This window comes from Aptenodytes patagonicus, chromosome 2 (genome assembly GCF_965638725.1).
Source record: "Aptenodytes patagonicus chromosome 2, bAptPat1.pri.cur, whole genome shotgun sequence".
Classification (NCBI taxonomy): domain Eukaryota; kingdom Metazoa; phylum Chordata; class Aves; order Sphenisciformes; family Spheniscidae; genus Aptenodytes; species Aptenodytes patagonicus.
The window spans coordinates 134,641,382-134,667,639 of NC_134950.1; the positions used below are offsets into that span (position 1 = coordinate 134,641,382).

At 42.3% G+C, this 26,258-nt stretch overlaps 1 protein-coding gene and 1 long non-coding RNA gene across 3 annotated transcripts in view; one reads left to right on the forward strand and one right to left on the reverse strand.

Moving 5' to 3' along the window:
- The first annotated feature begins 4,354 nt into the window (after positions 1–4,354).
- LOC143156979 (uncharacterized) lies at positions 4,355–9,326 on the forward strand. Its single transcript, XR_012994717.1, has 2 exons — positions 4,355–4,417; positions 9,003–9,326. It is a non-coding gene; the product is annotated as an uncharacterized LOC143156979 (long non-coding RNA).
- The window catches only part of SNX10 (sorting nexin 10), a 37,645-nt gene continuing 17,329 nt past the window's right edge, over positions 5,943–26,258 (reverse strand). For both annotated transcript variants that reach the window (XM_076331295.1, XM_076331296.1), the window contains exons 3-7: positions 20,087–20,173; positions 17,939–18,039; positions 17,244–17,342; positions 8,948–9,160; positions 5,943–8,502 (exon numbers count right to left, since the gene is read on the reverse strand). In XM_076331295.1, coding sequence (XP_076187410.1) covers positions 8,424–8,502; positions 8,948–9,160; positions 17,244–17,342; positions 17,939–18,039; positions 20,087–20,173 — 579 coding nt within the window. In that variant the 3' untranslated portion in view covers positions 5,943–8,423. The remainder of the gene's footprint in view (positions 8,503–8,947; positions 9,161–17,243; positions 17,343–17,938; positions 18,040–20,086; positions 20,174–26,258) is intronic.

Here is a 26,258-nt window from a genome sequence, read left to right on the forward strand (position 1 = left end):
ATTTGGCAAAAAAACCAAGAAATAGTCATGTATCCAGAAAAACACAACTCGGAGTGAGCTGCTAAAATATCTCAGGGGATCCAGACCCAAGTGATGGATGTCCTGAAGAACTCAGGGCTCCGTTTTCAAGTGTTTAACACCCTCACCTGACCCAGGCTTTTAAGAGAGCTTAACCATGTATGGCTGCCGGCTGCCTTTTCCTTGCAGAAACCCTTTTAAGAATGTATTGCTTATGTAGGAAATAAAATAGAATCAAGATTCCTGACACTCAGCTCAGAGGTGTGACTTCTGAAAAATCACAAGTGCTCCTTTTCTGAAGCACAAGGAGATACTGTTCTTTTAAAACTGTTTTAATTACCTGTGTAAATAACATGAAATAAGAACTTATGAGAGGTCTTAGAAACTGGAAATATATGGCATTTTGAGAGCATGAACATAAGAAAAAGAAAGGGTGGATTTTGTAGTCCACTTTATCATTGCTATTATTGATCATTATCATGCATTGAAGACTCAGGACTTAATGTAAACATAAGTACACTGAAAACTTCTAGAATACTAGGAAACAAATCCAGAACTTCACCTACTACCTATTGTCTTTCAGAAACAAAACTACATTTTCAGTGTGTTTGAAAATTACCGTTTGAAAATGTTCTCTACTTCAAAGCAGATGTTTTTCTGTTTTCAGGAAAAAATTAACTATAGCACATTCAAAAAGGCCACCTATTGGTTCAAACAAGAATGTAATTTTTAATCTGAGTGCCATTCAGAAGACAGAATTTTTTCACCTTCAGTATAAACAGCACAAAGTATTTTCCATCTACTTCAGTTGAATCAGTGCTTGATATTTCTTAACCACTTCTACTCTGAACTTTGCATTTAGTATTTGCACATAAATTAAAACAGGCCTTCTGTATTGGTATAAGTTACAAAATAACTGCAGCAAAGATATTTTTGTTCAGAAGATTTAACTGGGTTTTTTTTCTGTATTTGGTTTTCTAGATCATGTTTTTGCTTTGCTTTCTGATTAACTATCAAAGAATAAAAATAGTGCAAGAATCTGACAAAATGCCCATCTCAGCTGATGACTGTTTTCTTACCTACAAGCAAAAACCAACCCCCACTAGTAAATACTAGTAGTAAATACTAACTTTAAATTTGTGAGCACCCAAAATCATGAGTGTCACAGGAAAGTTCTACCACTCAGGCATATTTTAGATGTATTGATGGGAAGGAATCAGAGAAAATGCAAATACTTAACAATATTCATTTTTTAAACTTAAAAATGCTTTGTTTTGTTGTTTGAAATAATTCTAAGCTCAGGCGTATGCTGGCACATTTAACATGGAAATTAGCTGTGCCTGATCAACATTTTAACAAGAGGAACATTTGAGCAAAACCTATAGCTGCAGTAGTACCTGAGCGGTTTGCCACTCCTGATCGTTAAAAAAAAGCAAAGATAGACTCGGTGAGACAATGGTTGAGTTGGGTCTGTGTACCACCATAAAAGATAAATTATTCCCTACCTTTGGGGGAAATCTGAGCTAGTTGACATGTGTGAAGGTTTTTTAATTTATCGGGAGACAGTAAGACAAAAGATATTCTTTGAAGGAGCACAATCAAATTGTAATCTATTGGTCTGGGTTGGGTTTTTTTGTTTAAAGTCAAGGAGATTAAAGCTCTTGTCCGGATGATCATCAATGATTAAATTGATCTCATAGCTGACAACTACGGGAGCAATGTAAAGGCTACCACGGAGCTAGATCTAGCCCCCCAAGGAGGACATGGTAGCCTTTCTTCAAAGAGTTTGCAATTTGATAAGGGCAGGTCTCCAGCACCACGCGCTCAACCCCGTGGAGATTGCCAAACTTGGGACCGAACACTTGAGTTTTGGTACCAGGATTCATATAACCATCCTGGCACAATGATGGGAGACGAGGCCAATATGGACAAGGTTGACCAGAGGATTCGAGCCACATAGGCCTCATTTGCTGCATTTTACTTTTAATCTGCATTTGCCATTACAGTCTTTACAAACAATTGTGGTTTTACTGTCAATCCCCCCTGTTTTACATCTTTTCCTTTCTCCCGGTTATTATGCAGAAATGACCCACGGGAGCAAACGGTGGATCTAAGCGATTGTGGAGGGGAAATGTTCAACTACCAAAAAGCATAAAGCAAAGAAACAACGAGAAAAGGAAAAATACCCCTCTATCTTTGCATGGCATTTGTCACAAAAGTAGGTAAACACTTTGCAGGGAGAAATATGATGATGTCTCATGGAAACCTTTTAAAGTCATTTCTAACAACTGTATTCACTACCAGCGCAGTCATTAACAGGTTGCCAGGAGAGAAAATAAAAGCTCCTAGACTGTTTCCGTACAGTCTGCACCCGATATTACTACTATTACATCAACGCCTAGAAATGATAATGGGATGAGGGCCCTCCCCAGCCAGGCACCATGTAAAGCTGTGCTGAGAGGTTGTCGTGAACCAGCAGACAAAGGGAGTTTTCTTACTCTCGTCTTTGTACGTGGGAAGTTGAGGCATATCCTGTGCGGAGTCACCCTTGCCTTGGCAGCATGGAGGCCTGCCCTTGCCCCTGGATCTGCTCCTTACCCGGCCTTGATCATCCTTTTCCCCGCCAGGGAGGGCATCACTGTCCAAGCTGGAAGACAGGTACCTCCCGGTCCCCACTTCCCCAGGATCACGAACCAAACACCTCTATCCCTAAATCCCTCCAGCCCTTGGCAGCCCAGACCCCATTCCTGGGAGCTCTGATGCTGCGGCTCCAAGTGCTCGGTGGCTCCCGGGAGGCTCCATCTGAAGGTCTGGCCGAGAAGCAGCAAGCCCCGCACTGATGCTGCAGACCTGTCATTCGGGTACCTTCCCTCTCTGCCGCCCCAGGGCTGCCTTCGCGGCGTTTTCGTTGCCACAGGACCGGGAAAGCACCACTCTGGTGCCTCCACTCACCAGGATACGTCCCTCCTCTCCCTCCCCCTGCTCTGCTCCATACATGAATACATTTCTCTCTTTTTTTTTTTTTTCCCTTTTGGTATTTATTTTTTTTTCTTTCCCATTACCCCTTTAATGCAGAGCAGGGCCGCTGATTACAAAAGAGGCAGTTTGACTCGAGCAATAGGTCTTCTTCACTAATCCTCACTGTCATGGAAATTCCAGCTGCTACAAGAATAAGAGGCTCAATCCATATTTGCCAGCTCTAATATGAAATCTGTCAGGGCCCAAATTAATGAGTTCCAAATTCCTTACATCACGATAACAGGTTAAGACTGGTCAATTAATTACATAAATCCTTCCCGATTCATTGTGCATTTTCAGGCGAGATTGTGTCTTACATAACTGGGTGACACAAGGCCTTTTGGCTCTTGTTGTTCCGCAGAAAGGCCTCCATTTAAGCGCAGCCTGCCTGCCACGGAGGCTGGTAAATGTCACGCCTCGGCTTGGCGCTGGCTCCTAATTGCTTTTGTATAAAAAAAAAAATACAAAAAAATTTTAAAAATACAAAATTTTTTTTAAATATTGGGGAGCCCGGCGCCGCCGTGCCGTGGGGGCCGGTGCGTGGGGGGGGGCGGCTGGGGCTTCCCCGTGGGGAGGCAGGTGCAGACACCCACCCCCCCCACCCCCCCCCCCGCCCCGGCTGAGCCCCATCCCCAGCGCGGGGGGCGCCTCCCTGTTTTGCCCGGCTGCGGAGCTGCGCGGCCGCGGGAGGGGCTCTGGGATGGGGGGAGGGGGGCAGTAAAACCGAGACATAACCGACAAATATTTTGTAGCCCCCGCGGAAAGCCGCGGATGTGAAGCGCGCTGTCAGCGCGGGGGTGGCCGCCCCGCTCCGCGCCCCGCCCCGCCCGGCCGCGCGCTTCTCGCTGACCCACAGCGCCCCCTGGCGGCGCGGGGCGGCGGGCGCGGCCGGCGCGGGGCGGGGGCGCCGTCCGCGAAGGAGGGGGAGTAGGAGGGAGCCCGGGGCGGCGGGGGGCGCAACGACGGGCTGCCGGGGGGGCCGCGGAGCCGGTCTCCGCGCCGCCCCCCCGGGGAGAGCCGGGCTGGTGCCTTCCGCGGCCGCGCGTGGGCGCGGGGATGAGGAGGGAGCGCTGCGGGAGCGCGGGCGGCCGGGCCCCCGCCCCCGGCCCGCTCCCTCCTCCGCCGTTGCCACGGGCTGCGGTTGCCACGAGTTACCGGATCAAGGCCGGGCGGCTTCGCTCCCCGACAGCCGCCCGCCGCCCCCGCCCCCCGCGAGCGCGGGCACGCGCGGGCACACGCGTGCGCGCACGCAGCCGCCGGCCGGCGCGCACGCCGCCGCCGCGATCCGAGCCGTGCGGCGGGGGGGGGGGAGGGGGGGCGGCAGCCCCTGCCGGGCGGGGCGGAGCGGAGCGGAGCGGGGCGGAGAGGACGGCGGCCCCAGGTAAGGCTCTCGCCCCGCTCCGCGGCCGGCGGCCCCGGGGCAGGGCCGGGAGGGGCCGGGGCGCGGGGAAGGGCCGGGCCGGGGCGCAGCGGCGGGGAGCGGCGCTCCTGCCTCCCGGCGCCCCGGGGAGCGCGACCTGGGGTGCTACCTACCTTTTCCTTCCCCCCCCCCCCCCTTTTTTTTTTTTTAATTTTTTTTTTTTTTTTTAAGCGCGGTTCCCCGCGGGAGCAGCCGCTGTCGGGCAGCGCGGTGGCAGAGCCCCGCCGGCAGCCGGGGCTGCCGCTCGCCGCGGGAGCGCCGAGGGGAAGCGCTCGCCTGCCCCTGAGAGACAGCTTCAGCGGGCGTAGGCAGGGAAACACACACGCGTGTGCTACGGGTGCCTCGCGAAGTACAAACGCGGGGGGTTAAGCCCCAGGGAGAAGGCGAGTTCCGCGGTGTAAGGTCACCTGAATTATTTTCCGAGGAGGTTTGATCCCAGAAGGCGGAGAAGCGATTTAAGACGTTACAGGGTATTTTTTAACACCGAAGGAGAGAGTAACTGTGTCTTCCCTAAAGCATTCGGGCCCCTCATGAACAGAATCGACCCGATTCTGGCAATAGCGGTTTACATTTTCGCAACATTGTAAAAGCTCGTGGGGAAGGAAAGGCGAACGCCCCGGGCCCCAGCCCTGCTCCCAGCCCGGCGACGGCAGGGAGGCGACACAGAAACGCACGGGTTTCATTCTTCTCGCCCCTGAGCACGCTGGCTTTATCTGTACCCTGTGTTTTACAACAGAGCAAGTCATCAGTACTGTGTACCTATATCATTTAAATAGCGCTCCGGAAAAAAATTCAATATATCACGTGTCAAAACCAGACTTAGACACAGAATTTGGCGGTGTTAGGTGGTGGGGCATTTAAGAGTATAAGTTTTCTCAATGCTTGTAAAAATGCACTGCTATTTAAATGAAAATTTTCTTTCCAAAAGACAATTTTTCTCATCTTTCTTGAAAGCGTATTTCAATGACACCATAAGTACCAGGTTGCCGAATACTAGTTTACGATATCCTGAAGTTACACATTAAAGAATGTGATGGCATATATTACTGGAGTTATTTTCACTTGTTTTTGTAGAAAATATAAACAATAACAACAAACCCCAAACCAAACAGCACTTAGTGTGTGTGTGTGTGTGTATATATCTCACAAAAATAGCTGAACAGTAATTACACATGATAAGTCATAATGTCATTAGGATATTGAAATAAAGGAAGCCTTACTGGCAGGTTTAAACACAAGATAAATGAAACAATTTACTACTTTCTAATTACTTAAAAGCTTTTAAGAAATCATCATAAAAATGAGAACATAAAGTTCTAAGCAAAAGATAAAGCAAAGTTTTTGAGTGCAGAATTATTGCAATTAGATATAAATTAGCAATAGTAATTAGATAATATTACAAACTAGATATTAGCCTGTTTAAAAAACTAGCAGGAAGTATCAGCATTATTCAAATCTAAGAAATGAGATTCAAAATACCAGTGATCAACTGAATCACAATATATTACACAGCATTGAAAAAAAAATCACCAAATCATTGAAATCACAAAAGACATTAAAAATATTTTTTTTTTTTTTACATTTGAATTTGTAACAGTTACATTTAAATATTCCAAATTAAACAAAATGTCTTAAGCATTTATGTGCAGTTACATACAGCTGGTACAAAAGGACAACATACTAGAGCATAGAATACTTTCCTTCCCCTTCAATAAGAAAAATTCCAGTAATACTAGCTATACAAACAACATTCAAAAGATAAATATTTAAACAAATTTCTGTCAAAGCTGGGAAGAAAGTTCTGTTATAGTAGCCTTAGAATTTCTGAACAGGGTCACAAAGAAAATAACAGAACAATAGAACTATTAGAAAATAAGTATTTATTTCAGAAACATCTTCATTGGGAAAACACTCACTGGCATACAGATAAGCTCCTAGAATTAACAAATAGTCACAAAGGCTCTCCAAACCTTTTATTTCTGTAATTTTTGTCAGATATTAAAGACGTGTTAGTAGGCCAGAATTGTAAAGTGCTTCAACAGTTTAGCTCAATCTTTTAAAACAAAATTAAAACCCCACTATCTTAACATTGTGTTAAATAAAAACATTAATATATTTCTCAGACATTATTCCAGTTTTTGTTTTTATATTTTCTCCATCTTTTAAATAAATTTGCTATACAATTTTTCTTGTAATGTGCCATCTCAAAAAAAAAAAAAAGTCAAGTAATCAAACGTCTCTGCCTGGCAATAACAGCTATTTTTAAGCTACTTTTAGTGATAACTTGTTGCTTTAATTAAACGTTATCACTTTTACATTAAAATAGCTTTGCTGCTAACTCACACACAAGCCGAGAAGGTGAATAGATACATTTGTGCAATTCAGTAAGACCGAGCAAAAAGAAACATGGATATTTATCTTACAGAAGTGCTACCATCAACAAAATACAGTGGCTTAAAGCAGTTACCTAAGAGATGTTATCCTCAGGCTATTAAAACATGTTTCTAAAATTACACAGATTCCCAGCTGGGTGCTTTAAAAAAGCATGCCCACACACGCCTATGCTAACCTTTATTATCTGGCCATTTAATAATCTATTGTTTCTGTAATTCACAGGTTTAAAATGCTCCTTCTTTGAAAGTATCCACAGAATTCTTAAAAAAAAAAAAAAAAGAAAAAGAAAAATCTATTTCTAGGCCGGTAACTACAGCACTGAAGTTAATGGGAGCTTTGCTAGGGTGATCAGACCCCCTAGCTCTCTTTAATAGCAGTTAAATGTCAAATATAAATACAACACCACAGTGAAACATATTCCTTTGACAGAATCTGGGACAAGACACTACGCAGCTGCTGTTAACACTAAAGAGCAAAACTGACGTTTAATCAAAATAAGCGTTGGTGGTTACGAAGTTGTGTTCAAGCCTGCCTTTTGTTTGTGAAAAAGTCAATATTCCAACGTGTTAACTACAGCCACAATGAAATCAGCAGCTCCTGTTACTCCCAAAGAGCGGAGAGGTCCACATCTGTACAGCGTGTTATAGCTATGTGATTATCATCGTCTCGGAGAGGGAGATAATCTCCATTTAAACTGCTAAACTAAAACATCTCTCCCGGCGCCTTCAAATGGAATTGCCTAAAGTTAAACGCGCTGGGTGAAATCCTGGCCCTCGCGAGGTCGATGCAAAATTCAGCCATTGGTTTCAATGGACCTCATCCAGGATTTTCACTGGGAACGAGTATCCGTAATTCCCGGGGAACTGAGAATCTCCAGCAAGCCTAGAAATGATGTCATTTTTATTAATATTTCTAACTTTTAAGCAACCATGCTCAAGAATTTTGGCCTTCAGTTCTCATGCATGATAAACCCAAGCTTTCCATAAACATTACAGACAGACCAGAGGAAGATATATTTATCTCTCAAATTGTCAGCAGCATATAGTTTGTACAAATGTTGTTTTGCTGATGTTGCTGAGCTACTTTAAAAAGTGAATACCTTGTGGGGTATGTAATTTCATCACCAATGTCAAATGACTTCTAAAGATGAAACTTCTCTGATGCAAACTACAAAAAGATGCTTTGAATATATTTGATATGATACACCAACTTTTAAGCTGAGGAATTAAGTTCTCTTTATTTTTCAGAGCGGAGACATACACTCACTAAGGGAAATATTTTAACTGCCACGTATGTCAGCAGAGCACGACTTACCAACACTGAGATTTTAATAGTCACAAAAACCTAAATGTAATAGATAGCGCGTAGACCTGAATCAACGTACACAATAAATCAACAAAGAAATAGTATCAAGGTCTGTTTTGAAAATTTTGTAAGGACATATGGTTGTATTGATGACGCGTCTTTTAGGTACGCGTTACCAGCCAGCCGTGTTTACGTGGTACACGTAACCAGTAAACAGAGCAGAAACTGCTTTGTACTGTCCTTAAGATAGCAATACAGGAATGATTTTTCATGATTCTTCAGAAGCTGGGCTTGCTTTACATCCACATGAAATGCTGTCATCACTAGGTCCGAGCCCGGAGGATGAACTGCAGAAAAGGGGAGAGGGGAAAAAAAAAAAAAAAAAAAATAAAAGGAGGAAATTGGTTTTCACAACACACTCAAAGCCTGAGTAACAGAGGAGAACTTTAATTATCTCCAGTCACAAAGAGAGACAGGAAATTTGGACTTTTAATTAGCCATTTGGAGTGCAGTTGGATATTTTTTTAGCAAGATAATTTAAACGCGAATAATTCAAGTCTGACTAAATGAAATTCACATAATCAGAATGCAGATAATTGAATTTCTACTGCATTCATTAATTCAGTGTGGAGGTGTGTGTGAAGACTTCTATGATGAGCTGTCACAGCTCAATAAAATCTCAGTCAATTAATTTTTTCATTATCTTAGTATTACATCAACAAAAAAAGTGAAGCATGCGCATGTGTATGTACGTATATATAATCTCAGAAAGTAAGGAAATACAGAAATCACCTCTCTGAATCCAAGTACGCATCATTTTTTCCTTTTCTCTCTTCATCTTCTATAGGAAAACGTCTGTTCAAAGAGGCGAACTTATGAATCGCATCAGCAACAGAGTATTTGGTCTGTCCAGATACACAAGCCTCCATATCTTCTGGGCTTAGCTGAGTCTGTAAGAAGAGGTGAAGCCTACTGTCTGAAAGCAATAATGCATCTTGCAGGATCCTGGAAAAAGAAAAAAGTCAAATGTTTTTATATAGATGCACATACACCCATATATTCTAAAGTGTTTTACCAGAACAAATTCTAAATGATGTCCTGCTTTTAAGTTTTCAGATGAATCCTAAATCAGTAACAGAAGGTAATGAACATATTAAAATTATTAGGTGCGTGTTTCTTTCTTATTACATTATTTGGAATTTTAGGTGAGTAAAACCACGAAGCTAATAGTTAGGCACATCTGCTATTAGAATAACTTCAAGGACATTTCTTCCATTTAGCCATCTGTTATTACCACATGGATCAATTAATGATTTTTAGGCAGTTGGAGGCATATACTCTTACAAAAATTTGGTCTCCATTTGAGAACTCTTTTTTTAATTTTTTTAATAGCTAAGCTTTTCTAAAAATTACAAGTCACCAATTTCTTTGGTGGGGGAAAGAAGTGTATACAGAGACAGAGGACTTCATACACACACAGTGTCAGGACTTTGAAATACCTGTAAACAACAGAGCCAACGCTAGCCAAAATCATTTACGCTTTTACAAATATAGGTACATTTAAGCTAGAATGAAAATGCTAATACTGAACACTGACTTAAATTTACTTGCAAACAGTTTTCAGGGAATCTTAAATACTGTTTCATTCCAGCTATTCTTTTCAAAAGGCCATTTTAATCTTTGGTTTATATGTATTTTAAATTAAGTCTTCAGATAAATTTAGCACAGAGTATTTACTTACATCAAGTGAGAGTAAACAAAATACAATACATTCCAGTAACGCAGAAAGTTGTAGAGATACTTTTACAAGGACTGAGAATTGAGGATCATCATCACTATTTGGGGAGGGGGGGGGAAGCAGCAACTTTGCTGCAACATTTCTGTAAAGAAGGAATTCTTTAATACACAAATCCTAGAATGATTAACAAGAGCCTTTTTTTTTTATATGTACATGTAATTTTACTCATGTAATAAAGCCATCAGAGCCTATGACCATGCCAAACAGCGCTCCACAGAAAATTATTAAAATATCTTTAAACAAATCAAAACTATTAAGAGTCAATATTTACCTATTGCTACCCATTTAGGCTACAGTCGTTAACCAAAAAAGTCATTGCTATGCAATAGGAAACAAGAGATGACATTAATGTAAGAACTAGTAAGAGCAGAAAGAAATATTGCATTCTATAGGTACTCTGACTAAAATGAAAAGTGTAACTGATTAGTTCCCTCTCTCAAATAAGATTAATGGTGTGCTTGGACTATAATGTTTTAAAACACAAATACGTCCTGAAAACTGTTCTCTGAAGTGGCCAACATTACAATAACATTTAATAAATACACTAAAGGATTTCTCGCTTCATCTAAGCCTATAAAAATCTGTCAAACCAAAATAAGTAATAGGAGATATCTAACTGAAAATGCGGGATATTTGTGTACATGCACATTTCATTTGCCCAGGTAAACACACACACACAGTCTCAACCAAATAACTCAAACTTTGACACCTTCCAATGAGGAAATGTCTGCAAAGACCCTAATGATCTACCAGGTGTATTTGAAATTCAGTCTCAGAAGGACCAGACTTCGCTGAAGTTCCAAATAAGCACGCTTTCATACCTAGAGAAAGCCTTTTTTAATCCGATCTAAATTCTCACAATTTTCCTTAAAAGTAAACATAGCAAATAGACATCTGTAAAATCAATGCACGCAGTGTATTAATATACAGAAAAACTTCTTCGTAGCCTAAAAGAAGCCAGCAAATGCTGTGGAAAAATGATTCAAAACACAGAATTTACAGGTCTACACACCTTGACAGCAACAGCTTCATGAATACCGTTTGAAAAGCCATCATTCAACGGCCACTAAAAGAGGATTTCAGCCTTGACTCTTGATAAACGTACATTCCAAACAAAGACAAACATTGCAACAAAAAGTAAAAGTATCATTCCACACAATAAATCCACGTTTATAGTTTATGCAATTGGGGGAGTAAATATTCTCCTTCCTCTTTTCCTCTTAAAAAAGAAAAGAAAAGAAAAGAAAAAGAACATGCTGGAGTTTACTGTAGAGTAACTAGAGTTACTGTTTTTCCCAGGCTTACATGCACCATGAGGGGATGCACATTTCTGCAATTCTAACATTTGCGTGTCTAATACCAAGTAACCCAGTAAAAAGGCAAGACGTTAAATTCTGTGGATGGCATTTAGTTTCACAGATTTTCCTCTTGCCGTACCTTCGAAAGTTTCCTGCCAACCAGCGAAAACACAAGTAACTAACTGTTCATGAGATTACACTACACTTACAGCTCTGTTGCTGTTTGAAATGTATTTTATTTTCTTTATAAAATAATGGGTAATCTTTAAAATTGATTTTAGATGGTTTGAGGCATTACACCAGAGAAGTAATGAGCACTAATGTCAATGATATTGGACACAAATTCATTTTAGCTTTATTTCATGTCCAGTACAATTCTGCTAAGCCTTGAACTGCTAAAGCACTGTTATTAACTCGGCAGTAACCTAACACATGGAACAGCAAACAAAAGTGATAAGAGTACAGACTGATCAGGACCTCAAGGCTACTGTCCTTTTTCTGCAGCTATAATTCAATTTCCAATTTTACTTTACATTGGACTCATTATTTCACAGTAATTTTCTTTTCTGCTTCATAGTGCCATCTGGAGGTGAAAGGAGTGAAGAGAAACCAAGGCAAAGAAATGGAAAGATGTTCATAAAGCTAATCACATATATATATATATGTATGTATGTATGTATGTTCACAATGGGGAAGGGACCAAACACTCAATGCATTTTGCAAACCATTTAAAACCATCCTGAAAGCAAATATATGAACACCTTTCACCCAGTCATACCCTTGAAGCATTTCTTCCTTCTTTTAATTAAAAAACAACTTCTGCTTCCCCCCCTCCCCCCCATCTGAACCAACAGGTTAGATTGCTTTTTAATTGCATTCTTCAAGCAATCAAAATGAAAAATAAATTCTGTGCTATCCATAAGCGTTATGCTTTCCTGTTCAAAATACTCCTCCTTCAAGGAAATAACCATACATTTGTCACCAGATGTTACTAGTAGTATTAAGTGCTGGTATAGCAGTTGCTCTCCAGGGCTTTTGCTGTCCTGGGGACTCACTGCGTGAAGTGAAAAAAATTTAAAAAAATCAAAATTACAAAACACAAACTAACAAATTAAAGAGGCAAGAGGAAGGGCAGAGTGTCATAATATTAATACTCGGATGTCTTAGCAGAGGCTGAACGCGTGCGCAGTTTGAACACAACCAGTAGCACTCCCAGTGCTTCTCAAACAGTTTTATTACAGCCAGTGTCAGTGCAAAGCTGTGGTTACAGCAATGTAAATCAGCTCTCGCTACTGTCGCGCTAATGGAAGAGTCATGCCTCATGGTGATAATTCCTATAAACTGACTGGGCATATTTAAGAGAACAACAGACTTTCTATGCATGCCTGGAATAAGAACGAAAGGCTAAATCCTGCAAGTCTTGATCCCATCAGTAGTCATTACTTGTCAGAGATCTCACTCCTCTCGGCCAGATTGCTCACGTGCATAATGACTGCTTATGTGATTAAGGGGGCTGCAGGATAAGGCTCTACATTTGAATTAGAGATAATAAAATCATTTTTTATTCACAGTCATGTGAATCTGTGTTTGTAAGCTTTCAGTAAACGCCCGTGATCTCTAGACCTTTAAAGAAGCAGGGCCGAAAAACATCATTTTACAACCAAAAGAAATAATGTCATTTCTGAGGAAATACTGGATACTATACAAGGAGTATTTCTCCTTCCCCGTGTTACGGCAAGAACATTTACAAAAGACAAAACATGTGTTTTGTCTGATTTGGACAAGGTCCAAAATCTGGTTTTCTTCAACATGATTTTATTAGTTATATTATACACTGTTCTGCTGGAGGAGAACAACATATGGCTGAACAGTACAACTTAATCCTAACTAAAGATTTCCTGTATCTACTGTAACCTAATACAATGACAGATGCACACTTGCCTGTGTGTGGAAGGTTAACACTCCGATTTTGTTTTCGACAAATTTACTCTGCCCATTTACATCATATCATGAGAGCAAGGGGAAGAAGAAAAAAAAGAAAAAACAAACCAGGAGTTGAGAGGCATGGGAGATGACAGCCTGTGCTGTGGTGCCCTCTACTGAGCATCCAGCCCCTCAGCCCCTGCCCACAGCAAACAAAGCCCCAGTTTCCTCTCAAAAAAAGCCGACTGTGTTTCCTCCTTCGTTGTTTTTACAAGGGAGGAAATGTTACTGAGAGCGAGCAACTGCGAAGCAACTGTTGGGCATCTGATAATGCATGCGTTTAAGAAAGGATTAAGCGACACGCGCCTGCTAGGCATTATTCACTCACCAGATAGGAAATACTAGCAAGGGTCCATTGGAAAGAGGCAGCCACCACGCGCCCGAGGAGATCCCACCTGCCCCATGGCCGCCAATGCTCCTGCCTGAGCCCCGGCAAGCTGGCATCCACCCGCTTTGGAGCCAGTCTCCTGCTTTCCGCGTCCCTGAGAGCACGCCCAGTGGAGACACCTCCAGGAGAGAGTCCTCCGACCCTGCACCAGCTCCTGCTTGTGGGACTGCAGTGGGGAAGGTAAGGAGGTGCGAGGAGGAGGGCAAAACCCCAGCCACCTCCAGAGAATGGCTCTGCCCTAGGCAGCTGAGTTTCGGGTGGCTTGTTTGGCACCAAGTGAGCCCGACGCACGGCCATCCAGAGCAGCGACGCTGTGGATGCCCTTCGTCTCTTGTGGATCCAAGCTCTGCATTTCTCAAAACTCCCAGTATGTCTTCCACCCCATCATAAACTGCATGTTTGAAAACTAATTGAAGACTAATCCTTTTTCCTAAAGTACATATTTTTTGGGGATCCAACTGTATTCAATAAAAGTGTCAGTGATTGAACCCAACTTCATTTAAAACAGTTTTGTTAATTAGCTTTCTAATAAGCAAGCATGGATGATCTTCTATGAAGGTAATCTAAATCCTGAAGTTAAACCTGTGCAGCTAAAAAGGGATGAAAGCAAAGATGATCTTACAGAACCTAATATTATAAGACAGTGTTTCAATTTTGACCTCCAATTTAAGAATAAGCTTTTCCTGTGAATTTACAGACATCCTCAAAGGTATGAGGATACTTACCAGGAAAACCACATAATTTTCCTTATTCTTACGACATAAGTCATAATTGAAAAGGGGCTAGCTGACTTCTGTTAATGCAAATGGCCTCTTGAAATATTAAATTATGCCCAGACAAGAAGTGAGCTTTACAGCTCTTCATCACTCAGAGATAATAACCTATAAGACAAGCAGGTCTTACCTTGCATTTGTGCAGTAAAGCCAAATCAAAATGGGACACCTGTTTCCAGATCTTACCAAACTCTAGTGCTTTGCTCTAGTTTCCAGCTGTTGGCCTAATTCTCACGCTACTGTGCTCAGCACGGAGAGGCTTCAAAAAGGCTCTAAGTAAGCACCTTGCCCTGAGCTAACTCATTCTGGAGTGACGCATGAAGGAGGACAAGAGAACTCCATAGCCATCCACGTATAGGCAATATGGAGGAGCTCCCAGGGCCAGGAGCTGAATACCAGAGAGCCTACAGCCACCCGATCCTTGCTCCTCAGGCACATGGCTCCTGTCTGGGCAGAGGCGGCAGCAACCTGCTCACACAGCAACAGGCACAGGGCACAAACCGAGACTGTGAAAGATCTAAACTCCATTCCAGAGATGGCTTGGATCCTGATAACCTCACAAGGCACTGAGTGCAGAGAGGAGCTCGGGTTCCTGCATCACATGCGGGCATTTGAAAAATGTTACCTGCAAACCCTTCCCTTGACCGGTCTACATAGGCTCGAATCCCATTTCTTCCCAGTGCCACAAAGAAACACCAGTGGGGCTGTGAGCTTGTGCATGGTGACTGCCACCATTGCCGGGGTGAACGGAGCACTCGGCTTTGCAGTTCTGGGTTACGCCACCCCATGCAACTACTTTCTGGCTCCTTTCCAACCCCCTCCCTCATATACCAGGGAGGTCCTGTTTCCCCTGACATTGCCACACTACAACATGCAGCATCCAGACCTAGAGCTTTAGTAAAGTCAAGCATGTGTATGTATGTGTATACACACACACCCCCACACCAATGAGGCCCACAAATGCAATTTCAGAGAAAGAAATCACAACCTTTGGTTCAGACTCAAAAAAGGGGGTTGGGGAAAGCATCATGGCAGGCTAGCTGAGCCAGTAAAAAGATCCCTTCTGCAAGCAGCACAGAGGTGCCAGCCAGCAGAGGGCAATGGTACAGCACGTAAGGTGCCAAGCCAATTCATCACAACACAACTCTATCTCTGAAAATTCCTTCCAACTATTCCCCAGGGCTGAGAGAAAGCTGACACCTTTCTAAACAGCATCCAAGTTCAAACATTTAAATCATTACCTTACAACAGAGATGACTCTTTTCCCACTCCTGGACTAACAGCAACAAGGTAAAACGCTTCACATGCTGCCATTTTCAGTACTCATTTAAGCTACAGATATCCACAAAACTGGAGAGTGAGGATATGTTTTAAGAGAATCTACCTCTCTGTTTTGCCTTTTGAAGCACAGACAGTGGTTGCAAATGTTTTTGATGCTGAAATACTGTACCTTGTTACCAGATTGGCCTCTTTGCCATTTTAAAATGGGAGTGATTTTGAAAACGCACTACTCCATGGGGAGCACAGCTAAGCTAGAACTGCTCAGACCCAGGGACCTGAACTACCTTCACCCTTCGTATGACCATTAATATTATCTAGCTATCTAGAAGCACAGTCACTATTTCACCGTCCTTCTTTCCTGAGGCGCAGAAAAAGCCTCTGATCCTTTTCTGCTTTCCTTTCCCTGTCTCACACGCCTTCAACCAGTATTTATTGGCTATCCTTTTGGCAGATATAATCCTATACAGATCCTATATAACTGTACACAGAATATTATTCCTGCAGCGGTTAGCTCTCCCTGCCTTCAGCCTAACAAATATACCTCAGGACCAATGATTTGTTGTCTGTTAGGGAGGCTTAGAATTATAATACACTGACTGGAAAAACAGTGGGTCCAATATTCCTCTACCCACTGACCACAAGGCTTAAAACCTACTTAAATGATATGCTGTCTTCCTTTGCTTATGCAGTTGTGATTCATGGAAACATTGATACTGAAAGATGAATAGTCTCTACTTGCAGTGTTTTACCATGCCCTTACCCCGAGCAGTGGCTAAAGAGAGCCTGCAAATGAATGCACGATTCCTGCCCCAGCAGCTGTGAGCAGCCTGCTCTCACGCCGGCAGTGCCAGGGTACTATGAGAACGGCAGAGAAAGCAGAAAAATTACACCAACAGGGTCTCTGCCACTGCAGAAGACGAAGTGGTTACAGCAGCAGGACTGAGGGATGCAGTACTGAAACTCATACAGAACTCCCTTGTAACACAGGTCAGACTCTAGCTAAGTCTGATGAATGATTTTATACAGATTGCAGCTGTACTGAAAGTGGTCACAGCTGCTAGAGCTTGTTTGTATTAGTGGGACTGGTAAACAAAGTAACTGGCATTATAGGAAATATCTGTGTTAGGAGATCTCACTACAGAATTTTCCCAGGCTCCCAGGGGTTTAGTCCACAAAGACACTGAATTTCCATGAACATAAAGAAGGAGAGAAGTCTGTTTCTTTGTATGAGAATATCTAGCTCATTCTTGAAAGGTAGAAATAGACATCACGGTGAAAGATCTCCCAGTCTTAGTACACAACTGCAAAGTGACATAAATCCAAAACTATTATTTATAACCAATGCAATGAAACACAATGGAAAAGCCCCAGCTGAAGTTTCCTTATAATCAATAGAGCTGAAGTCATGTGTATGAAATATGACTGTGCAAATAAAAAATAAAACCAAATGTGTAACATATATAGATGACCACACGGTGGCTCTCAAGTACCAGAGATGAGCTATTTTAAACCAGAAAATCGATGACATCATAAAAATGCCAACATCTCTAGAATAGACTGTACTTACTTTTCCAGGAATTCTTGCAGACCCTGCCGGCGATGGTCCACGTGATGAGGATTGTTCATATTGAAAAAGGGAGTTTTAGATGGCAGTTCAGGTAGCTGTCTTTATAAACAAGAAGCAAATACACAGTTAAAACCAAATCTGAAACAGCGGAGAAAAATGCAATAAGCAAATGCCAACGCCAAGCATATGAAAATCACAGGTCATGTTCCAGAAGCTCAAGAAATCGAATTTTCCAACCTTGGGAACACAAGTTTGAGAAACTGGAGGGCTTCTCACACACCTCAAAGGGAAAAATAAGTTAATCTGATTTTTCTGGTCCAGTTGTTAAGCCTGCATGCATGTCTGGCTGGGTCTCTCATGGTCCTTGCAGAACCTAAGCACATCCTAAAAGCACAGAGAGGAGGTACGTACACCTACACTAGATTGCTATTTCTGCTACCTGTGCATAGCAAAAGGAAACAGATCAAATCTGTTACAAATTAGAGGGGGTGTCACCAAACAAGGGCTATCAGTACAAACCACATTCTTCTGTGTTTAAAGCAGAGAAAATGCCTTGTACAGAATAAACGTGTGCTAGTAAGAAACACAGGACACTTTCCAGCTCTGATTTCTGTAATTCTCAGAATTAAGATGAAACAATCCTCCCCTTCCATGATTGACAAGATTATTAAATAGCCATATATAAAGTTGCTCACATAAGCACTGCATTGCTCTGAAGCCTCTGCCGAAGCCAAACAAATTCTCGAAAGCGTCGTCTAACACAGGATGTTTTCCTTGTAAAGCACATACTGTTTGTCTGTTGGGAAATAAAAAACATTGTACTTTGTAAATCAGCTTAAGCTAAAGTGTAGGCATGGTATTAAAAAACACATCCGAGATGCTAATCCCTGAGACGCCAATGGAAAGTGTGACACTAATTCAGTTTAGGTTAAGGACTGTGCTTTATCTCAGACAGGACTGGTGACAGTTTCTACTGCTTCTCAGGGAAATATTTTTTGTCGCTTGCTTTCTTTTTAAAAGCAAATTACGGTACAACTTGCAGTAACAGGAAAAAAGATCTCAGAAAAAAGTTTCAGCAGATAATGCCAATCTTTGCAGGGGAAAAAATATCCTGTTTAGCCATTCTAATTATAATCCTGCAAACAGTTAGCTACATAGAGTTCTTCCAGTGTGCAATCCTACTTAAATCAAATCAAAGAAACCAATGTGACTGCTCTCCGCAAGTAGCAGCATTTGGAAATTTTCCCACAGAACACTATTAGTCCACTAGAAAAATGCCAATTCATCAAAAGAGAAACAATTCACGGAAATTAAATACTTTTGCCAAATTTTCCTGTGGAGCATACATTTAGATGAAACCCCACCTACCAGACAGGACTCCGTTATAAACCTGCCCGCAGTCCAACCCACCCTCAATCGCCCGCCAGGAGCCACAACTCCTGGACAGCCACATGATACAGATTGCAGAGGGCCCAAAGATGCCAGCTTTCTGGAATAGATGAGTATCTGGGATACGTCACAGTTTAAGAAGCCAGATGCTCTAGGAGCTGGGCAGAAGGGGAACCCAGCTGGTCTAAGAGCCTGGCAGATCCAAGATTTTGAATCCATTGAGAAGCCCGGATGGTAGGACTGACCTAAAGACTTGGTCTCTGAAAGCCCTGGCATTGTGCTGGTAGGAAGCGGAGCTGATGCTTATCAGCTTCAGAGATGCCCAGTGCTGAATCATGTAATACTGGGTCTAAATGACATCACCCCAGCTTAGCAGTCGCTGAGAAAGCCAGTAATACACTTCTATTCAAGAAGCACCAACGCCTGGCGAAACAGTAATACAGCACCCGCCCCGCCAAATCTACAGAATTTCTATTTACCAGAAGTCAAAAATATAATTGCTTTGGAACCAGTACTTAAACCACACTGCAAAATGTAAAAGTTTCACAGTTCTGATTGCCACACAGGAGAGAAGTAGTTGTCACGACGGACCTTTAATAAGCCATCATTTGACTGCTTGCTCTCATTACGCTGAACGCGTAACTCTTCCCACACAGGAAGGAAATGCTTTTGGTCTTGTGCCAAGCATTAACCATGTAACTCGGTGCTCTCAAATTCTTCACCTGATAGCAGATACACTTCACAAAATTTTTTTTTACATTGCAATTAAAATCCCTGGATCTAAATTTGGGAAATTAGGATAACTCCTTCCATATGTCATCCACCAAAGAAGAATAATCAACAAAGTGATGTATAGGACAGATTTAAGACACACGAGAACCATAATTCTAAGTGCACTCCCATTAACATATGGTAGACTACAATCATAAACCCAAATGTAGTTACTTGACATATCCAAGCACCACTAAACTAGCATAATATGAATGTCAAGGTACACTGAAAACAACCACTTGCAGCAACCAAACAACTTGGCAAAAGGAAGAACTGAGGAGAATTTAAAGTACAAATAACCAGATAATTACTTGAAAAGAAAGTTGTTTTCCCATGAATACCTGAACATCAAAATTCTTCTATAATGGTAAGACATCACTGACTATGACAGTCTTCTAGCTGATAAGTAAAGCTAAGAATAGTCTCTGTTGAAAGACACTGTGGAGTGCACATGTGAACACAATACCAGGTTCAGCTCCCAGCTCTGCCAGACCTACTACACAGCCTTTGACCAACCCACCTTACCTGTTCCACTGCATCTCAGTCGTTAAAGGGAGAATAACATCCTCCAGCCTCCCAGAAGTGGTGTAAAGAAATTCCATTAATACCCCCAAAAGAACCCTGGCTTGGACAGAAACAACGATAAGAGCCCAAAGAATCTCTGCTGATATTTTTATACTTACGTGAATAAATATCTCATAATCTATGTAAGAATGCCATGAGTCTTCTTTCTGTGTCCTGGGGTCTCGCACCAAGACAGTTACAAATTCCTGCAAGTGCATAATAAAAAACAAGCAATTAATTTCGGAAGACAAAGGCAGCCTGAAAGACTCTCCTGATTGCTCTGCTGTTTCACAAACTACTGTGCTCAGATTAAAAGCTGAACTGCTGTTTTATTGAATTTTGCAACCCTATAAAAGGAGAAGCAAAAAGCAATGAATCAGCTGAGCTACACCACATGTCTGGGAAATTCCTTGCCAAATTGCTAGCTGAAAAGGAATATTTCAGATTAAGTAATACTGTGAAAAGTCATACATGTTTCATGCATGGGAGATTTGGTGACCCCAGTAGCTACAAACTAAAAACCTAACATTCAAAGTCACACATGTAAGAGAACTAGGCAGGTATTTTAGGCTTTTCCCACCCTTGTAATCAACATTCACAAAGAACGCGTTACAAACCTGCTCCAGGTACCCAATACTTACAATGTAACATTTTATTTGCTCCTAAATTTCTTTTTGTCATTTTATCTGTATTTTTTTTAAACCAAGTATTTATACCCATCGATTTCAGGGATCTGAGGCAAGTGCTCAGTATCTCCACGAGGAGCTGAAGAACTGCCTTTTTTCTACGCCCCAAATGACTTGCTCCAGCCCAGTGGAAAAGGACGTACCACTATTAATTGCCCCAGACACAGATTTGACACAGGGAATCAAGGTCTCAGGCCCAGTGTCCTGGATGCTTTATGGAAGGAGACAAATCCTCCTCCTCTGCCACATATCCTTCCTGATACACCAGGAACTTAAGCCATGGAGTACAGATGAGGATGCAGGACCTGGGCGCTTCTGTCCCAGTCTGTCCATCAGCCTGCCCAAGGAAGCAACACAGCTGCACCGCAGAGCATAATTCCCCATTTTTGGGAGACAATGATATAAAGTATCTGTTGCAGAAGTTGTCATATCTAGTCTATTTCCTTGTAATTCCTACCTTTATAGAGTAATTTAGAGGGATCCCAAAGGAGTGTGAGGCCTGTGGGCATTACTGTAATGTAACTGGGCATCGCTAATAGGAATTGGAAGAGGCTGAAGAAGTAAATGCTTCTGAGTATCCTCAGCTAATGACCATGTGAAAACCTGTACTGTGTTTTAAAAAAACAGAAAACAAAAAAAACCCCAAAGCCTCCTAAATCTGTATGTTCATACTAAGATGGAAAAGGTTTGTTTAAAATACAAAGGTTGAAAGTGTGCCTAGCTACCTGCTATTTCCCGAGCAAATAGGCTGCCCTACTTCAGTTGCTTAAATAAGCTATTCACCCAGAGCTAAGCCAACCACTTAAACAATGACTCAGTTAAAGAAAAGCATATCATTTTAAGCTGTAGATACATTCCCCCCCGAGAGCAAGACACTGCACAAGATCTCCAGGTACAGGAATCGACTGTGGGAGGAAGGACAGTGTCTCTGGTAACTAACATGCTTTTTTAGTACGACTTTGCATAAATCAAGAAATCTTGAACCAGAAAGCTCTCAAAATGTGTCTCTCCATGCCCAAACCACAGATGTCAGAAATAAAACCTTTACTCTTCAGCCAAGTCTTCTCCCCCCACCACACACGCTTCAGCGTGCCACCAGCAGCAACCTTCAACGGACTGACAGGAGAACAATGACAACCTTGAAAGGAAGAGAGATATTTTTTTCCCCCCGAACAGTCATTTCACTCTGTACATGGCAGGGAGGTGTTGGTGGTCTGGATTAAATCATTTACTACTCTGATTTCTAGGCGGTACTGCTTCAGGGATGGGGAGCCTCTGGCCTGATGGCTGGATACAGCCCAGGGTTTTATCTCACTTAGCCCAGCTCATGGCCACAGGGGTGTTTTCTGCCTTATTGCTGGATACCCTTTTGGTGTGTGCCATGAGCACCTTGCCAAAGAAAGCCCATTTGAAAGGCTCCCAGCACCTCTGCTGCTTCTTTCCTTGCTGAAGACCACCAGAGGCCTGATTATTCTCCTCTGCAGCTTTTTAACCCCATGTCAACATGGCACAAGAGGAGCAAATGAACAGAGCTGTAATCACTTCTACCAGCTGAGGGTCATGCCTTTACTTTTACAAAAAAACTAGTGGGAGACATGAGGAAGTTATTCCCCCTCCTGAGCAATATGCTAAACAAAGGAGAGGAAACCATTTTTTGGTTGTTTTTTTCCGCCTGCCTTACTGTCTGTCATATTTAGCATACATATATAGACATAGCATACTTTCGGACCCACTGTAACATCTTTTCATATCCATAGTCTTACGTTCTCCCAAGTTTTTGTCTTCCCCAGCCTCCTATTTCTCTGTGTCCCACTCTTCCCCAGAGCTGCAACCACTTCTCCTAAACATACATTCTTTTCTTTCCTGAGCACTAAATGCGTCAGTCCTGCAAGTGGAAGAAGAGGAATTACGCCAGAAAGCTTCAAACGGGACACTGCTCTCCTATTCCCTTCAACTGCTGCAGCCCAGGAGTCACAACTGCAGGTAGCCTGCTCGTAACCTAACCTCGGTCCCCTTCCTCTCATCTACTGCAGTACCAGCTTCTCATTGGCCTTCCTTTTGTCCAGGTTCCCCAAATTACTTCATTTCCAAGTAACCTTCTATAACCCTCTCCTTTGTACAGAATCAAAATAATCTTCAAAGTAAAATGCTTCCTTCAACCTCTATTATACCAAAGTATTATGATTAAAAGTTACTATTGGATATGCTGTGGGTTAGCTACAGGTTACCTTGCAAATCATTCCAGACCACGATTTACACAAAAAACCTCTGTACGCTTTTAATTTCCAATTAAATAGTCACTGAGTTTCAATACTGAGGAAGTCAAGCACCCTACGGGACGGGCACCTGCTGTACATGCTGTGGCAGGCAGGTGTCTAGGCAGCATATCACGGAGCCAAGAGAAAAAAGTGATCTGCGGTACAGCAGAGCACCTCAGCAGACTGCAGCCCTCACACACAGTCAGCGTCAGCTCTGATTTGAAACACCAGGATTTCAGCAGAAGTCTGGGTGTTTCTTTTTTTTTCTTCCTTTATTTACCAAAGAACACCGATACTGAGTTCAGAATGAAGCAAGATAAACATTAAGCAACTAGAAAACAAAACCAAAAATGTACAGCCTTTCTCAAGATCTATGGTTACTTCCCCTATAAACATCTTGAATCCAGGAAGTGTTAATACCAATTCCCGTTACAGTTTCTGCTGCTCTGAAACAGTGGCATTGCACACCTAGACTATCTCTTCTCTTCTGACCTTTAAGCCTTCTCCAGGATACAAGGCCCCACTGGGACAACGATACCAATTTAATCAAAGCAGCCCTAACTGCCCGGTATAGATGCAGATACACTGCCAGAAAAGGTGCTTACGCCTCCCTGTCCCTATAAAAGTAGGCTTGTAAAGGCCAATACTCACATATAGGCTATATTAGGGTCCAAGCAGAGTTAGGTGGCAGAATATTCCTCTGGGAGATTGCTGTTGTATGCTCAGTCCATCCTGCGTTCACTGATCACAAACAGTCACCAGATCACAGCAGTTCTGGGTAATAATTACCTTTCTCCTCTGTACATACTCCCTTCCCTCCCCATCTTGCTATAAAAATTAGGATACCCTCAATATACATGTCTATCTTCAAGTAATGCACTGTTCACCTACGGGAGGTGAGGCTGACCTCTTCCTCCCGCAGCCCACATGAAGACTAACTTCTTTTTTTGTCACAAGACTGTATTGCAGTCCAGCCGTACAACCCGGGAAGCAGACCCCAAAGACAGCCAAGGTTTCAGGGGCTTTTTGCTTTTGTCAGCTGCAATCCTTTTCAAGGTGTCTTCTTCCCCTCCCACCCAGATCTGCTTGTTTTTTCCAGAATTGCAGATCTAGGTATTATGCCTGTCCTGGTTTCGGCTGGGATAGAGTTAATTTTCTTCCTAGTAGCTGGTACAGTGCTGTGTTTTGGATTTAGGGTGAGAATAATATTGATCACACACTGATGTTTTAGTTGTTACTGAGCAGTGCTTACACTAGTCAAGGACTTTTCAGCTTCTCATGCCCTGCCAGCGAGAAGCTGGGAGGGGGCACAACCAGGACCGCTGACCCAAACTGCCCAAAGGGATATATATGCGTCTCATATATATATATATATATATATATATATATATATATATATATATATATATATATATATATATATATATATATATATATGAATGACATCATGCTCAGTATATAAACTGGGGGGAGTTAGCCAGGGGGGAGGTTGACCACTGCTCGGGAACTGGCTGGGTGTCAGTCCACAGGTGGTGGGCATTTGCATTGTGCATCACTTATTTTGTATATTCTTTTATCATTATTATTATTATTTTCCCTTCCTTTTCTGTCCTATTAAACTGTCTTTATCTCAACCCACAAATTTTACTTTTTTTTCCAATTCTCTCCCCCATCCCATTGAGGGGGAGCAATCGAACAGCTGTGTGGTGTTTAGCTGTCTGCTGGGTTAAACCACAACAATGCCACATTATATATACTTTCTCTTTTCTTTTTTTTGTTTTGTTTTTTAATCGAGGGGCACAATACATGCATGTCTATCATGCATTCAAGAACAGTATGTTTCCTGTAATGCCTAAGTGCAACAATTCTCTCAAAACCAGAACTTACTGCTGACAGTTCAAAGTGTCCAAGCTTGGTTGTAGAAGCCTACTGCACTGGAAACGATATAGACTCAACAGAAAGCTGCTGGAGAAAGTGGCATCACCATTTATTCCTTCTCCCTGGAAACTGCTAAATTCATAAGCGAAACATTTCCTATCCAAACTGCTAGTACTATAGCTTTGATATGGATACCAGTAGCCATGCTGGCCCAAACATCCTCATGAAGAACTTCAAACCTGCCCCAAAAGTAGTCATAACTACTTAACAAGCAGGAATTAGCAGAGCAGCTTCTCTGGCTGGATGTGCCTTTTAATTCCTGGCTAAAACTGCTGTGATTTCTGTGCCAGCCAGTTCAGGCACGGATGGCACCAGTGGCATTTTGCTACCCTGTCCTCAAGGCCTGGAGCAGTCCAAGTAGTTAGGGTCACACACAAATGACAAAATGGCCAAAGTGACCCCCAAGCCTGGTTTACACCTACTCCCTCCCGGTTACAGTCCTGTGCGAAGAGCACAAGTGCTGATAGCAGAGGAAAAGGGCAGTACCGAGGTCATGTAGACACAAGCACTGAAAACTGAAATGTTCCCATTTGGATTTGCCTCAAAAGGAAGAATACACCATAAAAGCAGCTGAAGCAAACACAAGAAGTCTTTCTTCCCCCCTCCCCTGCTTTTCTCCTGTTGGAAGTATTTCTGCACAATGCAATGGATTGCTCAGAGACAAGGATAAGCCAGCAGCTCTACTATATAGAATTTGACCACAAAAACTGTGTTTGAGAAGTCCATTTTTAACATTTTCCTATTAGGAAAATAGATGTGTCCATGTCAGATTTCCTATTTTTAATATGGGGAAAAAAAATCTACCACAAGGAGGAGGATTAAAAATGATCTTGCATTGGATGATTATTTGCTTCATTCATTCCAGCTGCATTTCAATTCAAATCTCTGTGCTCAGGACTGTATCAGGTGATAACCTCATGCTCCATGGTGCCACTGTTACACATCTGATGAGTCAATAACCCCCAAAGAATCATTTTCCACAATGCTTCCAAGAAAAAAAGTTTCCCATCAGGTCGCCCATTAGTAAAAGGATCAACCACAAAGGACATGGGGCTTTTCACGCTGGGAGCGTTGGCATCTTCACTCCACGCATGCTGAGTAGTAAGGCTGATAAAAGACTAACAGCCGAGACAAAAATCATTTGTTGAAACTTTTAACATTCATTGGGACAGAGCAAAAGAGAATGTGCAAGTGTGATTCTTGTGGTCCATGCATCCGGTAACGAGAGTTCAGACCCAGCTCTAACCACTGCGTCCTACAAAACTCCCCGATGACTGATGGAGAGAAGACTGAGTCCCTCTCTCCTATCTCAGTGTCTGAGCCCCTTATGCACAGAGTCATTTAATCCCCTTCTCTCTTATCCAATGAATATTTGATTGTTCCATCAAACTTTAACAGAAGGAACTGGC